We start from the raw sequence: 15,299 nt of genomic DNA on the forward strand, positions 1-15,299 counted from the left end.
TTGCTAATTTCATTCAACAAATTTTGACACTCAATGACGAAGGAAGTTTTAACAGAAGAAGAACTTCTGAAGAGAGAGCTGGAGAGCATAGAAGATGAGGATGAGGACGACGATCTCGATGATCTAGACGGTGAGATAGAATTCGAAATTAGTGGACGGCTATCATATTAATGTAATGTAGATTTGTTAGACGAGTTTGCAGATGATTCTAAATCCAATCAAAAGACCAGAGGAGAATCGAAATCCGTTGAACAAGCTTCTCCTGTGGTGTCTACTTCAGCTAATGCACTGCCCGATGTAGGATTGGGAGATGTGCCCGAAGAAATGGATCAAATCGAGGATGAATTTACGAAACAACTGGAGAAAGGCCTAGAAAGTATGTTGGAAGACCTAAGCGCGGATCCGGAAAGTAGACTTCATTTTGAGGCGATGATGGCCGAGATCAACAAATACAGTCTTGGTGATGACAAGGTAGATGACTGCAATCAAGGACCGAGTACTGGTTCAGTAGGAGAAAACAAAACTGATCCTTTACAAGACACAATTGCAAAAACTATGGAACGAATGAAAGAGTCGGGTGAAAAAGTCGACAAGGAAATCAAAGAAGGAAATGACGAAGATGAGTTTTTGGCCGCGATGATGAAACAATTGGGCCAATCTGCCAGCGGCGGCGAAAGTGAGGAACTAGGTTCTGACGACGAGCTGAAAAAAATGCTCACTGGCATGATGGAGCAGCTCACATCGAAAGAAATCTTGTATGAACCTATGAAAGAATTGGATGATAAATATGGCGAATGGCTTGACAATAATAAGAGCAAGCTGTCGAAAGAAGAACGTGATCGGTATGACAAGCAGCGTGTCATTGTGCGCGCGATAGTTACCAGATTCGAGAACCCTACATATAGTGATTCTAATAATGCTGATCGCACATTCATTGCGGAATATATGCAGAAAATGCAGGAGTCAGGCTCTCCACCGCCAGATATCATGGACGACATGGCTCCAAATGGTATGGATTTTAAGGACTTAGGTATTGATGGTGTCGATATGGGTGCTGCGTCGAATTCTGATTGCGGAGTCCAATAGATAGACGAACTTTATTTATGAATTTTCAACCAAACGCCGATATTTCTAATTGTACAAATATTTACATCATGATAAATCCATCGGATCTGGTTCGTGTACTTCCCATCGATCAGGACTAGCATTGATTTGCTGAGATGACAGATACTCTTCGAATTGAAACTCGAGCATTTGCTCTTCCTCCTCAAGCAATTTCTGTACTTTCTCTTCTTCAAGAGCTGCTCTTTCATACTCTATTTCGGCCTTTTCTAACTCTTCGAGTTCTAGAAGTTCATCGATAGTAAACATACTAGCCTCTGCTTGATGTAAAGCATCTTGATATTCTCTCTCTTGAGTTTGACAAATGACTCGCAAAAACTAGGTAAAATTAAGATCAGCTGTAGGTCACTACTTGCTTCAAATTGACCAACCTCATCATCACCACCACGAATAGCATGTGCACGTTCCTGGCGCCTCCTTTTCAAAACAACGGCCGATAAAGCACGCCTTCGGTCTCGTAAAGGATCCTTAGAGGCCGGGGAGATTCTTAAACCATCATCACGAGTTGGACTAGACATGTAATTGTTGAAAGAACGTCGCACTGGAGTTCGATGAAGTGCATGGGAATGACGATCTATCGTGGGAGATGTTGGAGAAGAAGGCAGCTCAGAAGCTGAAGAAGCTGGAGAAGATAAAAGCGCTTGGCTCAATATCTCTGGGTTTATTCGAGACGTCGAGAACATGATATTCACGACATTACTTCGCTAGTATCTGTCTACTGAGATCTATATCTCGTAAGACTTCATCTCAATGAAAACACTTAGACGCGCATGTCCCGACTGGAGTATGCAGAATGCACAACACCCGCACGCTGATAAATGCCACAGCGCAATCTGAGCCTTTTGTACCAAGGTAAGGGCTTCGATCGTAGGTGACTCTTCGAGCGGCGCAACTTTTTTCCTGCTGAAGAACTAAGGTCTAGCCGACAAGGACAGTATCTGGCAAGAAGACTATTGAAGTTTCTGGAAAATTGGTCCAAGAAGAGTTAAAGGGACGGTAAAGAACAGATAATTGAAAAATATGTGCGGAATCTTTGCGTGTCACCATCATCCTGACGTGGCCGCATTTAAGCCGAAAGCGCTTCAGTTGGCGAAACTGTAGGTGAACAGATGGAGTGTGTACATATCCGATACGCTGAGCAGCTCTATTGGCATTTGGCTGCAAATTTGGCTGTAACTCAGTTTTACAACATTATGTTGGAATGCAGTATTCGGTTATGTGTGCTTGATTGTATAACATTTTGTGTGCTAACAGCTGCTAGTATTCGTCACCGCGGACCAGATTGGAGTATGTAGTTAAAATTCCTCGGTTCGGTCACATTCTAACTGCAGTCAGGCGGCAATTTTGTCAAGAACAATAGCAGTAAGTATTCTCTTCAGTTATTTACCTCCTAGTCTGAATTAGATTTGCTATTCATGAATACTGACAGTCAAAGTAATTGCTCACGAGCGTCTCGCCATCGTCGGTCTGGGTACGTATTAATACTACTGTTGCCGCTTTAGTTTCGGCATTCTGAGAATCTAACTGACCTAACCATGTAGATTCGGGTGCCCAACCTTTGACAAATGAAGACGAATCCATAGCCCTCGGAGTTAATGGAGAGGTTTATAATCATGTTGTTATTCGTCACCAGATTTGCAATAATTACAAATATAAGACAGCTTCGGACTGCGAGGTTATTATTCCTCTGGTGAGTTCCATAAATACTGTCTTATAAAAGCAAGCTAACATTCATTAGTATGAAAAGTTTGACATTGATTGCCCCAATTACCTTGATGGCATGTTTGCATTCGTTCTCTATGATGCGAAGAAGGACCGTATGATTGCCGCTCGGGATCCTATCGGAGTCACCTCGCTGTACATGGGTCGTTCGTCTTCAAGTCCTGGCACCACGTACTATGCTTCAGAAATGAAGTCACTAGCTGAAGTCTGCGACGAAATTATAACATTTCCCCCCGGCCATGTATATGATTCTAAGACTGACAAACTTACTCGCTATTTCAAGCCGTCTTGGTGGGACAACACCCGCATTCCGACGACTCCGATTGACTATAGTGCCATCCGCACTACTCTCGAGACTGCAGTCCGTAAGCGTCTCATGTCTGAAGTTCCTTATGGAGTTCTTCTTTCCGGTGGACTTGATTCCAGCCTTATTGCATCGATTGCTGCGCGTGAAACTGCTAAAGCGCAAGCAATGGATGCTGCCACTGCTCAAGATTCGTTAACTGGAGTCGATGAGTTTGGAAATCTATCTGGAGGTGCTACATCTTGGCCACGGTTGCACTCGTTTGCGATTGGACTTCCTGGTGCACCGGATCTTATTGCTGCTCGCAAAGTTGCTGATTTCATTGGTACTGTCCACCATGAACATACTTTTACTCTCCAGGAAGGTCTTGATGCACTCTCTGACGTCATTTACCATCTTGAGACGTATGATGTTACCACTATTCGAGCATCTACGCCGATGTATCTCCTGAGTCGCAAGATAAAAGCTATGGGAGTCAAGATGGTTCTTTCTGGCGAAGGATCCGATGAGATTTTCGGTGGATATCTGTATTTTGGCGCAGCCCCGTCAAAGGAGGCATTTCACGAGGAGACTATTTCGCGAGTAAAGAACCTTCATTTATCTGACTGTTTGCGAGCAAATAAGTCGACGTGCGCCTGGGGACTTGAGGCTCGCGTTCCGTTTTTGGATAAATCGTTTTTGGAGCTTGTGCTGAACATTGATCCAGCTGAGAAGATGATCACGAAGGATCGAATTGAGAAGTACATTTTGCGTAAAGCGTTTGATACTACAGATGAGCCCGATGTAGAGCCGTATCTTCCTGAGGAGATTTTGTGGCGCCAGAAAGAGCAGTTTTCGGATGGTGTTGGATACTCGTGGATCGATTGTTTGAAGGACAGCGCGGAGAAATTTGTTTCGGACGAGGATTTTGCAGCGCCGAAGGCGCAATGGGGCGACGATGTGCCGACAACGAAGGAAGCATACTGGTATAGATGTATGTTTGATGAACTTTTCCCGACAAAGACATGCGCCGACACTGTTATGAGATGGATACCGAAGTCTGACTGGGGTTGTGCTGAGGATCCTTCTGGCCGTGCTGTGAAGTCGCATGTAGCTGCTTTATAATTTATTTGTTTTCTGATTTTCGAATGTTTCTTGATTTGTGATTAGATATAGATCTTAACCCAATATACAACTATATTCAATCATTGTATGCTATAGTTGCACTTACGAGACTTCTAAATATGTAGGAACAGTTGATCACAATACAGTAAAATGGGATTGATTATCTAAAAATTACTTGAACAATAGAGATCAATTCTAAAGATACAAACTCAAGCACAAGATAAATGTATTGTACAAACAAAATGACGTCTGATCGCATCACTTCGTTACATGGAAATTGCTGATAGACGGTGGTTGAATACACATATAAATTAAAAAAAGTCCAAACATAGATAATACACTATGCGAATGAATGGGAAAATGTGAGGAATAAAAACACGAAATCAATGTAAGAAGGGAAACCTAAAAAAATAACCAAGCCAGTAAAAACGCAATCAGGCAGAGTAAAGCAGCGGTAGCCACCGGGACTCCAGTTGAAGTTCGAGCAACAGGCGAAGTTGAGGAAGTAGTGTTTGGTTCCTTCGATGACTTGAGCTCTGATTCTAAATCGCGGATTCGAGACTTGAGACCTGCAATGACTTCCGAGTCTGTAGAGGTTGTGAATCCACTCGTGGGCGTGTTTTGCACAGAAGGTAACGACGGAGTGACCGGTGTTGGCACGATAGGACTAGCAGGCTCAGCATCCGTGGAAACAGGCTGTACCGTATCATAATGAACTTTGACTCGGACACTCGTAGACTTTTCGGAGGCACTCGTTTTCCACTAGACGGATAGGTCAGTTAAGGAGATTGTACATTGGTATGGGATCTAGATGGGTAACGGAAGTTCTTAGATAACATACCAGCTCAAGAACAGAAACAGACTCCATCTCAGGAGGAATAGGGATGCTTTCGATCAAAAACTTGTCTTTGCACTCATATCCAGGCTGGGGCTCATACATCAACTGTAAAACAACTACATAGTTAGAAATTCAGCAAATTATGTAGAACGCACTCAATTCAGCAGGCTTACTCTTGACATCGATACGCTCTCCGGGGTTGACGCGCGAAGCATTTGGTTTGACGCTGTATCTGCAACTGTTAGCAGCAGAATTCGATTTAAAAAAGATCTAACATGACAGATTTATTGATAATAAATATCATGAATGACACTCACAATTTCGGAGCCGTAGTCTTGACCTTATATGCAAGAGGCTCGGCCGACTTGTTGTGCAGCTGTAAATGGCGAGTGATAGGCTGCGAAAAGGGCCCTAGAAAATGTGAGATTTTCAGTCATATTAGTTGTGCATTTCCAACCGGTCAAGAGCGGTAGGTAGTGTACAAATCGACGTTGCACATACCGGAAAACTCGAGCACAGCAGGATAAATTTCCATGACGATTGACGCGATACCGAAGGAAGATTCAATTGGAGTAAACAGGCAAAAACGGCAGATCTCGATGTCTACGCGATCCTAATCAGATTTTCAGTATTATATAATTGTATGCGATCGTACACAATCTCCGAGAATCCAAGCAGAGGAGCCTTACTCTTCGTGATCCGCTAATCTCGGTCGAGCTTCTGGTCGACTTTCTAAAACAGTGCGAGACACAGTCTCCCTGTTTCCTCGCCGTGGCCGTGCACCGCCGCAGAGCCGTGCCACTTGTCACTAGCCACGCCGCCAACAAGACGGCGACAGAAATGCGCGAGATCCAAGCTGACGTTTTAAACTTGTTCGAAGTGACCAAATTACAGATCTATAAAGACGGCGAAAATATTGAAATATCGCTGAATTTTTAAATAATCGCCGTTATGGACATTAGAAATCAACTTGTCGACATGGGCTTTCCCACGGCGCGGATAGAGGCCGCGATGCGCAACACTGACGGCTCATTGGAACAAGCTGTAGGCTGGCTAGGGGAACATCCATTGGATTCTGCGATCGCGAAAACTGGTCCGCCACCGGATACGGACGAGGAGATTAGCACAGAGGTTTTGATCGGATCTGATGGCGAGCCAATCGAACCCGGCGAAGTTTCCGCAGAAGCTGGATCACTGGTCTGTCAGGATTGTTCAAAGCGATTTCGCAATGCTGCAGCGGCCGAGATGCATGCAACGCGGTCAGGGCACACGAATTTCGCAGAATCTGTGGAAAAAATCCCTGAACTTTCGCCCGAACAGAAAGCGGCGAAACTGGAAGAATTGCGATTACGTGCGGCAGAGCGGAAGGCTTTGGCCGCCAAAGCTGAAGCTTTGGAATCGAAAAACAACGAGATCTTGCGAAGAAAGGCAGACAAAGAGTCCGCAGCTCTGATCGAAAAGCAGAAGCAGATACAGGCAAAGAAGGATGCAGAAGCTCGCAGAAGGGAGCAACGAGAAGATGTGCTTGCTAAACAGCGCATCAAAGATCTTATCGCTGCAGATAGAAAGGCCCGCCAGGACAAGCTTGAACGTGAGAAGGCTGCTCGACAGGGCCTGCCTACTTCCTCTACACCTGCAGTCGCTGTTGCTTCTGCCACCACTTCAGGACCAAGAGAAAAGAAAGAGTACACAGAATCTCGACTTCAAATCCGAATTGACGGTAAACCGGCCGTGGTGCAATCGTTTCCAGTAGAGACTACACTGTTTGAGGTCGCTCACTCTGTACTATCACAATCTGGAATCGAGCCTGCCAACGCAGTTTTTATGACAACCTTCCCAACAAAACGATACAGCGCTGAAGATATGGGAATGACTTTGAAAGAGGCAAACTTAATTAATGTCGCAGTCATGCTACGTCAATCCTGAATTTATTTGTGAATACATTAATAATGCATATATCTATTCCTCTATAAAACCAGAATTTCCAATAAAACTCCTACAATTCTTCATCAAGCTGCATCTTGAAATACTTTACAGTCTCCCTTAACCCATCAGCAACGTTCCATTTCGGCTCCCAGTCTAGAATTTGTTTTGCTCGAGTTATATCCGGCTTCCGCATTTGCGGGTCATCTTCAAGTGCTTCCAGATTGATTATGCTTGAATTGCACGCGCCAGCTTCTTCTTTTACAAGCTCAATCACCATTTCAGCGAATTGCTCGATTGTGTATTCTTGCTGTGTCCCAATATTTACGGGGTCAGAGAAATCAGAATTCATAAGTTTCAATAATCCATCAACAAGATCATGAACATATTGAAATGATCGAGTGGACTGGCCGTCGCCGTAAATGGTCAAGTCCTCCGACTTCAATGCTTGTAAAATAAAATTCGATACAACGCGGCCGTCATTCCAATTCATCCGCGGACCAAACGTATTAAAAATCCGAGCAATCCGAATGTCAACTCCTTCTTGTCGTTGGTACGAATAAGCCAATGTTTCCGCGACTCGTTTACCTTCATCATAACAAGCACGAGGTCCAGTACAGTTGACATGGCCCCAGTAAGACTCTCGTTGGGGGTGCTCTTCGGGATCGCCATAAATTTCAGATGTCGAGGCCAACAGAATTCGTGCCTTAACGCGCTTTGCCAAGCCAAGCATGTTATATGATCCGAAAAAACCAGTCTTTAAGGTCTTGACTGGATTGGACTGATAGTGGACGGGACTAGCCGGACAAGCCAAATGGTATATCTGGTCAACCTCAACCAAAATCGGATCCACAACATCATGCCGAATGAGCTCAAAATTTGGATGCCCGATCCAGTGGGAAACATTAGCCTTCGAACCCGTAAAAAAATTATCAATGCAAATCACATTATGACCTAATAGCATAAGTCTGTCGATCAAATGCGAGCCAACGAACCCTGCTCCTCCTGTAACCAGAATCCGCTTTTTCTCGATGGGATTCAACAGACGGACAGGCGGGTACGTCGCCGATGCTGCTGTCGCGTAAGAAATTGTGCCCTGTTCGCGCTGAATCGTGAATGGAACTGCAGAATGCGGTGTCAGATACAGAGACCGAAGCGTTTCCATCATTGCTGATTCTCGAGCCGAGGCACTCAGGGCTTCCCCCGTGAGACTTGAGCTCGAATAACTATGAAATAGCGACGCGCGAACACTATCGACCATATTTAAAGTGTGCAATAGTTATGCTAGCCCTATTGTCCAACAGCTCAATTCCAACGTCAGACACGTAATATTCAATCGATTCTGCGATATTAACAACAGAGTTCATATACATATATAAATAGTAGTCAGTTCGAAACTAACCGCAGATCTAATTCTGAATCTGAAGGTTAAAATCCCGCAATGAAGTCGAGCAAGGACCTCAATCCGCAGCAAAAACTTACTAGCCTTTCGCAATATTCAGACTATTCTGTTGACTGCGCAGTAATTCAAAACCTGCCTTTGGTTATATTGTCATGGCTTTGTATGTTTATTGACAACCTCTTGCGACAACAACGACTACAAAGACTACATGCAGACTACATATCACGTGGTCTCGCTTATATAAGAGACATCTAACGGTCAACATGCAAACAAAAGATATATATCATTCCACAATTAATAGCTAAATTAAGAAAATCAATAGTAGCTATCCCGAGAATGAGCAACTCGACTACCGGCCGAGCGCCCGCGTGCACTGGTAAATCCGGATCCCGCGTTACTGGAAAGGCCAGTGTTGTATCCCGAGGCGCCCGAGATTTCGCTCGCGATATTTGGAAGATATGAAGCAAGCCTGTATATAAACAATGCATATCTGCAGAACTCAGCGAGCCTAAATAGACACGTTGAATCAGATATGCATCGTAGAGTATTAGCTGTGAACTGAATTGAGTAGCAAGAACAAACATGGCCGTCATCCACGCAACACCAAAGAAAGCAAACAAAACAAAACAAAACAAAACAAGGCAAAATCTGTAAATAAAACGAGCCAAAAATTAAAAAGCAAAGCAAAAAAAAATCAAAGTCCTAACCTGCTCATTCTTTCCTCATCGCCTTCGACTTCTTCGAGAGAATCCTGTTGCGAAATATGACGAAGCACATCTCTTCGCGACGGTTCTTGCAGCTCTCCAGCTATTAACAATTCATCCAAAATATAATACGCCTTTTGGAAATTAAAAATGATATCCAGTTCGCAAACCTATATATATTAGCTTAAATCTCCGCACTCCAATGAAACAGATAATTACATTGCCGTAATATCTATCCATCTGTTCAACATATCGATGCACAATTTCCAGCGTAATCAACTCATTATCAGTAGCATCGATTCCAGCAATGAAAAACAGCGACGCATATCTTCTATATACCACTTTACTATCTGAGTCATCATTAGATTAACCATCTCCTGCAGCAGATCAGAAAACTAATGATCATCATAGTACCCTTATATTCCAGAAAGTTACACATCTTCGTTCGTCGTCCGAGCACAAGTGTTGTCACGTCCTTCACGATCTTGGATTTCTCTTTGATTGACAAAGTCAAAAACCATTTCGCCAGACGCACCTTTCCTTGCCGCGATAATAAAATGATATATTGAACCGCCATTTTCGTCTGTCGCTGCGCATGCAGGTAGTGAGAGATCGGAGCAAATATAGCTGATATAAACGGACTATCTCGAGCGTTACTTTGTTACTAACGCCTTAATTGGAGTCTTACTTCCTAAGACATTAATGATTACATAATGCTTTTGATAATCAAATTCTGAACTGCCATGGTCTGGATGACCTGTACACGCGCTGGGAGAACCTCTCCTTTAAGGTGCAAGAAATAGCCTTTAAATCGAATTTCCAGCATATCAGGCCATATATTTCTCTGAGCTTGATAAATAGGTCTGCCTGCGTAAGAATTAGGCAGAATTGGAGAGAGCCTGATAATTAAGACTTCATATAGTGCGGGATATCTGTTGCACTTCGCAATTGCCGCTGGATAGTTATATCAATATCCATACATGGCTGCGACTGGACCAGACTTATTCTCGGGATACACGGTTCGGCCGTTTTATCTTCCTGTGAAACCAAAGCAGCAGCAGATTGTATCTCGAGTGTCACTGTATTCTGACCTTTCGCTTACTTCTCTCTCTGAGGAATTGTCGCACTCGGACGCGTCTGACACTGCATCTGATTCTGAGAATCTCAAAAGCAGCGGGTCTTCAGTCTCTTCTTTCGACGACGCAGAACCTGTGAAAGTCGAGCCCAAAGTTGATCCCACAGAAAATTTTTCTGCGACAGAGATAGCTCAGCAATCCGAATTTTTCTGGACATATCAAGAAGAACCGCATCGAACTCGGCGTATGCAAATTATCAAAGCTCATCCAGAGGTAGGCAATATATATAAGCTGTTGGTTTGATATCTAATTTACTATAACAATTAGGTGACAAAGCTATGTGGCCATGAACCGCTTACTAAATACGTTATCACCGGAGTTGTATGCCTTCAAGTGCTCTGCGCGTACTTATTGCGCAACTCTTCCTTTTTCTCGCTCCAATTTCTGCTCACCGTCTACATCATCGGAGCTACAGCGAATCAGAATGTGTTTCTCTGCATTCACGAATTAAGCCACAATCTTGGTTTCAAAAAGCCTATACATAACAGACTTTTCGCCATTTTTGCAAACTTGCCTATTGGGATACCTTACGGTGCTAGTTTCCGACCGTATCATTTAATTCACCATAAGCATTTAGGAGACGTATCTTTGGATACCGATCTGCCGACATCACTCGAAGCGCTTGTATTGCAAAATGTTGCTGGCAAAGCTTTTTTTGCAACTTTCCAGATTTTTTTTTATGCGATTCGGCCTATGTGTGTTATGGCTATGCCCTTTACATATATCCATTTCTTGAATATTCTTGGCCAGGTAATGTTTGACGTTGCAATCGTTAAACTCTGGGGAATCAAGCCATTATTGTATTTCATTGCATCGAGTTTCTTTGCAGGCAGTCTTCATCCTCTTGCAGGCCATTTCATTGCAGAACATTACGTTTTGAAGCCGGATCTCGTGAAATCAGAAGACTCCTCGATCCCGCCGCCAGAAACGTATAGCTACTATGGGATTTTGAATTTGTTTACATACAACGTCGGTCTACATAACGAACATCATGACTTCCCATTTATACCCTGGACTAGACTGCCATTGTTGACGCAGATCGCAAGTGAGTTCTACGAGCCATTACCCTACCATGAGAGTTGGACGAGGGTGATCTGGGACTTTATCTTTGATAAAAAAGTATCGTTATGGTGCCGGGTGAAACGAGGAGGAGAAAGTGGGACAGGGCGGCTTAAAGATTTGTCAGCTGCAAAGATGGTGAATGCCAATGATAATGGAGATGAAGAGGGTGAACGGAAGGACAAGTGAATTTGAGTAGTTTTTATGGGCCTGGTGATGCAATATATATATAGGTATACAGATGTGAATATGTTGTTTATAGAGAACGGAAATGAATTAAACTGAAACCTTGTACTTCGGAATTTCAAAGGTGTCATCAAGTGAAGCGGTACTGTTTTCGACCCATTCCTGCTGTTGCACACCGTCAATTAATCGTTGTACTTTTGACTCCTCATCTTCTGGTTCATGGTCCTGATCCAGCCTAGCTTCGAGAAATGAAGATTGATCAGCGATCAAAATTTGTGATTTCCCCTGCTCTGCTGGTTCCAGGTCGGAGGAGGGAAGTATCCAGGAAGTTCGAGTGATCTGTAAAGTACTTGGCCAATTAGGGACTGAAAATGAGTATGGCGCAGACCAATCCGCATTCCAGATCCGCACAACACGAGAATTCTCTGCCCAGTTCTGTGCTCCAAACTGATACGCATCTGGATTATGCGCCTTAGTTGCTACGCAAGAAATGGCCAGTAAATTCGGCAATGTAGGGTGCCACTCGACCGCTTTGATGGCACGTAGATGGACAAGGATCGAGATAGGGCTCACAAGACGGCTACTTTTCAACGACCAGATCCAGATTGTGGTTGGTGTAAGGTCGTAGAGAGTGGCAAGCAAAGTTCCATTCGCATTAAACTTGATTAGATTGATTCCGGTTTGTGGAGGACTGTCAGTGATGGACGTGCACATGAGTTGTGGAGCTGGGAAGGGGTATTTGTGCATTCTCTCATCTAGATAGCGGAAAAAAATTAGATCAAGATCTACTTCCTTGGTTGGCTACTCACATCTCGTGTAATCGGCTCCCAGAGGAACCACCTGTTCAACGTAGACGACATTGTATTTCGTGAAAATTGAGGAACTATGTTTCATCACTAATGTCGGAGTGAAAGTAACAGTGTTTAAGCAACGGACGAGCCCATCAAATGAGCCAACAGCGAGAAAGTCGCCTGCAGGAGACCACTCGATAGTCGAGACACCCAGAGTAGACTCACTGTCAGCCATGATAAACATGCGATACAAAACGCCGAGAGGAGTGTAAATAGCAACTTTAAAATCCAAAATCCAGTCATAAACGGCGATCCAGCGACCGTCCGTCGACCATTTGAATCCCTGAGCATCTGTCAAATCGGTTAACGTGAAAGAGCACATCACGGACAAGTCAGATGAACGGCCACCGTAAATAGTAATCACATCCTCAGACACGGGCCGAGTCAGTACTGTCAGATGTCCAGTTCCTGGGTGCATCGAAAATCCTCGTTCCGTGACAAATTTTTGTGCAAAGATCTGAGTACACTTCCGCTCTGATACAGACCAAACAGCTAGAGCAACATTATATCCTGAAAAGACTAGTACTTCATCACCCGATCGACCAAACTCCACATTTGAAATCGGAACGTTCTCGCCCCAGTCAGTTTGTTTGATCATCACCGAATCAGAACTGGATACATAACTGCACTCAGAATTGCTTTGTGCACCCATATCCACGTCCCAAATTTGTACGTTTCCGATATTATCGGCTGCAAGTACTCGATATCGACCGTCCTTGCAATACCATTTTAGGCGTTTCGGTTGAAATCTAACGAAATGTCGGTGGCAGATCGTCATATTGTCCAATAACCATATAGCAACTCTCCACTGTTGCTTAATTCCAGCAACGCAGGCCATATACATGCCGTCCATAGACGAAACGCACAATTTTGTGTCTTTATCCGAATTTATATCGGAGTAGTCCATCGCTCTTCGTCCTGCATCTTATCATCGATTAGATTCAGAGAGAATATGATTAGAGCATGATGTAATTGTTGTTATTTAGAGCGTCATGTGATTTCGCGTGTCTTTGACGCGTCCCTGTCGTGTAATATTCAATACAAACAAAACTGGGTTAATCTTATCATAGGCTACCAGACGCAAATGATATAGGTTCAAATGACTATCATAAAAAAATGTAACTGTATATGGAATGCTGTCCGTTAAGTTAAGCTTACAGAAAGTAATGGTGGGCGAAAAGTTTTTTCGCAACACTATAATGACATATATGACATATGCAACAAGTACACTAAGTACATTAGATACACCAAAATCGTCTACTTTTATCACATGAAATTAGCTCGTTGAATCTAAGGAAATTCAAACAGACAGATATAATTAAAGCATTTTAAAACTGATCAGTCAGAAATTTCTGAATGAGAACGTTTAGCAGCCGGAGAAGTTGGTAGTTCATCGTTTAGTGCGTTAATCTCCTCTGGCTTTGAGTAGTCGCCATTACTAGGAGCGCCCGGGTGCTGCTTTTTATAATCTCTTCGAGCCTTGACGCCTCTGGATAATTTGTCCAAAACATCGACGGTGGTTTCCCACGAAATGCACGCGTCGGTTATACTCTGGCCGTAAACAAAATCTTCACCACGAGATTTCTTTTCACTGTCCTGCTTACCTTCAGTAATAAAGGATTCAATCATAAGACCCATAATTCCTAGCTGCCCTTTGCTTAACTGCTCGCAGACACTGTCCACTACTTTCGGTTGATTGCGGAAATCTTTATTCGAGTTTCCATGAGAACAGTCAATCATAATCCTATTCAGACGTTTCTTCATTTCCTCTATCCGGTGCTGACCTTCGAGTTTATCCATGCCCGCCTCTTTCAGTTTTGCACTGAGATGCTCGACGACAAACTCGGCTTTCAATAGCTTCTCCTTGGCAATCATGACACTTTCGGGATCGTAGTTCGTACCAGACTTTCCGCCACGCAAAATAATAAATGTATCTTTATTGCCCTCTGATCCAACAACAGCGACGACACCGGGCTTCGTTACTGACAAAAAATGATGCGGACAAGACGACGCTCTGATGGCGTCGACAGCAACGTCGAACATGCCATCGGTACCATTTTTGAATCCTACAGGGAATGACAAACCAGAAGCCAGCTCACGATGTAGTTGTGACTCTGTAGTACGTGCACCAATCGCGCCCACAGAGACCAAGTCAGCCAGAAACTGGGGCGATATCGTGTCGAGCATCTCACCCGCAATCGGCAGCTTCTCCGTTAATTTCAAGAACAGCTCTCGGGATATCCGCAATCCCTTATTGATATTGAAAGTACCATTGATATCAGGGTCATTGATCAGACCTTTCCAACCAACGGTTGTACGAGGCTTCTCTAAATACGCACGCATAACAATTAATAAATTGTCCTTGTGCTTTTCCGCAAGAGGATATAATCGGTTTGCATAATCTAAAGCAGCGGCAGGATCATGAATTGAACAGGGACCAATTACCACTAGTAAGCGGTCATCATCTCCGTTGATAATTTTGACTGCCTCGTTCCGACCTCGAAGAACAGTAGCCTTAGATGCCTTGGTTTGCATGATCTCATGCTGAAGCAGATCCGGCGGAGTAATTGGGTCATACCCCCGAACTAAATATCGGTTAATTTGAACGAACAATATAAAATAACGGAACACTTACTTCTCCAATCTTCGGACCGTTCCTTATCTCCTAAGTAAGGATTTGCGATGAACATCTGATTTTTGTTTAGACTTGTCACTTCCACTCATGTTCCACATACCGGCATAATTAATTTTCTTATGTAACTAAGCTATATTTTATACTAAATTATTGTCTTCTGTAATGTTATTATACACATATATAGAGAAAAAGATGAATAGAAAAAGATATGTTTTGGAATATTTGTGCAATTGCTAAATTACAATCATAAAAAAAAAAATTGATGGAAGAGTCACCGTTGGGATAATTGCGCGACAGGTTTCTTCTTGGGCTA

General features: G+C 43.4%; 10 protein-coding genes across 10 annotated transcripts; 4 read left to right on the plus strand and 6 right to left on the minus strand.

Moving 5' to 3' along the window:
- Positions 1-33: 33 nt before the first annotated feature.
- On the plus strand, positions 34-1,086 carry V1516DRAFT_694276 (Pex19 protein family-domain-containing protein; the record flags this gene model as incomplete). Its single annotated transcript, XM_066923940.1, has 2 exons — positions 34-130; positions 182-1,086. The coding sequence occupies 2 exons, from the start codon at positions 34-36 to the stop codon at positions 1,084-1,086; spliced, it is 1,002 nt and encodes a 333-aa protein (XP_066780135.1).
- V1516DRAFT_668980 (uncharacterized protein) lies at positions 881-1,867 on the minus strand. The gene is made up of 2 exons (XM_066921103.1): positions 1,494-1,867; positions 881-1,440 (listed from the first exon to the last, which is right to left on the minus strand). Exons 1-2 carry the CDS (start codon positions 1,803-1,805, stop codon positions 1,153-1,155), a joined length of 600 nt encoding a protein of 199 aa, XP_066780136.1. The 5' UTR covers positions 1,806-1,867; the 3' UTR covers positions 881-1,152.
- A 110-nt stretch (positions 1,868-1,977) lies between these two features.
- On the plus strand, positions 1,978-4,337 carry V1516DRAFT_668985 (uncharacterized protein). The gene is made up of 6 exons (XM_066921104.1): positions 1,978-2,219; positions 2,384-2,409; positions 2,458-2,484; positions 2,558-2,593; positions 2,664-2,812; positions 2,861-4,337. Exons 1-6 carry the CDS (start codon positions 2,143-2,145, stop codon positions 4,250-4,252), a joined length of 1,707 nt encoding a protein of 568 aa, XP_066780137.1. The 5' UTR covers positions 1,978-2,142; the 3' UTR covers positions 4,253-4,337.
- Positions 4,338-4,387: 50 nt separating this feature from the next.
- V1516DRAFT_668992 (PapD-like protein) lies at positions 4,388-5,891 on the minus strand. Its single transcript, XM_066921105.1, has 5 exons — positions 5,592-5,891; positions 5,408-5,501; positions 5,264-5,322; positions 5,094-5,206; positions 4,388-5,014 (listed from the first exon to the last, which is right to left on the minus strand). The coding sequence occupies exons 1-5, from the start codon at positions 5,623-5,625 to the stop codon at positions 4,655-4,657; spliced, it is 660 nt and encodes a 219-aa protein (XP_066780138.1). The 5' UTR covers positions 5,626-5,891; the 3' UTR covers positions 4,388-4,654.
- Positions 5,892-5,967: 76 nt separating this feature from the next.
- Positions 5,968-7,201, plus strand: V1516DRAFT_668993 (uncharacterized protein). Its single transcript, XM_066921106.1, has one exon. It carries the CDS (start codon positions 6,042-6,044, stop codon positions 7,014-7,016), a length of 975 nt encoding a protein of 324 aa, XP_066780139.1. The 5' UTR covers positions 5,968-6,041; the 3' UTR covers positions 7,017-7,201.
- On the minus strand, positions 7,052-8,725 carry V1516DRAFT_78706 (uncharacterized protein). Its single transcript, XM_066924343.1, has 2 exons — positions 8,496-8,725; positions 7,052-8,428 (listed from the first exon to the last, which is right to left on the minus strand). The coding sequence occupies exon 2, from the start codon at positions 8,272-8,274 to the stop codon at positions 7,087-7,089; it is 1,188 nt and encodes a 395-aa protein (XP_066780140.1). The 5' UTR covers positions 8,275-8,428; positions 8,496-8,725; the 3' UTR covers positions 7,052-7,086.
- A 384-nt stretch (positions 8,726-9,109) lies between these two features.
- V1516DRAFT_617966 (AP complex, mu/sigma subunit) lies at positions 9,110-9,696 on the minus strand (the record flags this gene model as incomplete). The annotated part of the gene is made up of 3 exons (XM_066919386.1): positions 9,110-9,289; positions 9,339-9,469; positions 9,534-9,696. 3 exons carry the CDS (start codon positions 9,694-9,696, stop codon positions 9,110-9,112), a joined length of 474 nt encoding a protein of 157 aa, XP_066780141.1.
- A 170-nt stretch (positions 9,697-9,866) lies between these two features.
- Positions 9,867-11,707, plus strand: V1516DRAFT_669001 (fatty acid desaturase-domain-containing protein). Its single transcript, XM_066921107.1, has 3 exons — positions 9,867-9,990; positions 10,042-10,468; positions 10,523-11,707. Exons 2-3 carry the CDS (start codon positions 10,100-10,102, stop codon positions 11,501-11,503), a joined length of 1,350 nt encoding a protein of 449 aa, XP_066780142.1. The 5' UTR covers positions 9,867-9,990; positions 10,042-10,099; the 3' UTR covers positions 11,504-11,707.
- Positions 11,547-13,576, minus strand: V1516DRAFT_80464 (WD40-repeat-containing domain protein). The gene is made up of 2 exons (XM_066924344.1): positions 12,310-13,576; positions 11,547-12,255 (listed from the first exon to the last, which is right to left on the minus strand). Exons 1-2 carry the CDS (start codon positions 13,256-13,258, stop codon positions 11,591-11,593), a joined length of 1,614 nt encoding a protein of 537 aa, XP_066780143.1. The 5' UTR covers positions 13,259-13,576; the 3' UTR covers positions 11,547-11,590.
- Positions 13,577-13,689: 113 nt separating this feature from the next.
- On the minus strand, positions 13,690-15,092 carry V1516DRAFT_683433 (uncharacterized protein; the record flags this gene model as incomplete). Its single annotated transcript, XM_066923508.1, has 3 exons — positions 13,690-14,936; positions 14,987-15,041; positions 15,087-15,092. 3 exons carry the CDS (start codon positions 15,090-15,092, stop codon positions 13,690-13,692), a joined length of 1,308 nt encoding a protein of 435 aa, XP_066780144.1.
- Positions 15,093-15,299: the final 207 nt, after the last annotated feature.

This window comes from Lipomyces oligophaga (genome assembly GCF_038497815.1).
Source record: "Lipomyces oligophaga strain CBS 7107 unplaced genomic scaffold V1516scaffold_1, whole genome shotgun sequence".
Classification (NCBI taxonomy): Eukaryota; Fungi; Ascomycota; class Lipomycetes; order Lipomycetales; family Lipomycetaceae; genus Lipomyces; species [Lipomyces] oligophaga.

Coding starts and splice junctions, on each gene's coding strand:
- V1516DRAFT_668980 (XM_066921103.1), bottom strand. CDS start 1,805: ATGTTCTCGACGTCTCGAATAAACCCAGAGATATTGAGCCAAGCGCTT. Junction 1,441..1,493: donor TTCGTGGTGGTGATGATGAG/GTTGGTCAATTT, acceptor AATTTTACCTAG/TTTTTGCGAGTCATTTGTCA.
- V1516DRAFT_668985 (XM_066921104.1), top strand. CDS start 2,143: ATGTGCGGAATCTTTGCGTGTCACCATCATCCTGACGTGGCCGCATTT. Junction 2,594..2,663: donor TCTCGCCATCGTCGGTCTGG/GTACGTATTAAT, acceptor CTAACCATGTAG/ATTCGGGTGCCCAACCTTTG. Junction 2,813..2,860: donor GCGAGGTTATTATTCCTCTG/GTGAGTTCCATA, acceptor AACATTCATTAG/TATGAAAAGTTTGACATTGA.
- V1516DRAFT_668992 (XM_066921105.1), bottom strand. CDS start 5,625: ATGGAAATTTATCCTGCTGTGCTCGAGTTTTCCG. Junction 5,502..5,591: donor TGCTGTGCTCGAGTTTTCCG/GTATGTGCAACG, acceptor CACATTTTCTAG/GGCCCTTTTCGCAGCCTATC. Junction 5,207..5,263: donor AGAGCGTATCGATGTCAAGA/GTAAGCCTGCTG, acceptor CTAACTATGTAG/TTGTTTTACAGTTGATGTAT.
- V1516DRAFT_668993 (XM_066921106.1), top strand. CDS start 6,042: ATGGACATTAGAAATCAACTTGTCGACATGGGCTTTCCCACGGCGCGG.
- V1516DRAFT_78706 (XM_066924343.1), bottom strand. CDS start 8,274: ATGGTCGATAGTGTTCGCGCGTCGCTATTTCATAGTTATTCGAGCTCA.
- V1516DRAFT_669001 (XM_066921107.1), top strand. CDS start 10,100: ATGGCTGCGACTGGACCAGACTTATTCTCGGGATACACGGTTCGGCCG. Junction 10,469..10,522: donor TTATCAAAGCTCATCCAGAG/GTAGGCAATATA, acceptor TATAACAATTAG/GTGACAAAGCTATGTGGCCA.
- V1516DRAFT_80464 (XM_066924344.1), bottom strand. CDS start 13,258: ATGGACTACTCCGATATAAATTCGGATAAAGACACAAAATTGTGCGTT. Junction 12,256..12,309: donor GGGAGCCGATTACACGAGAT/GTGAGTAGCCAA, acceptor TCCGCTATCTAG/ATGAGAGAATGCACAAATAC.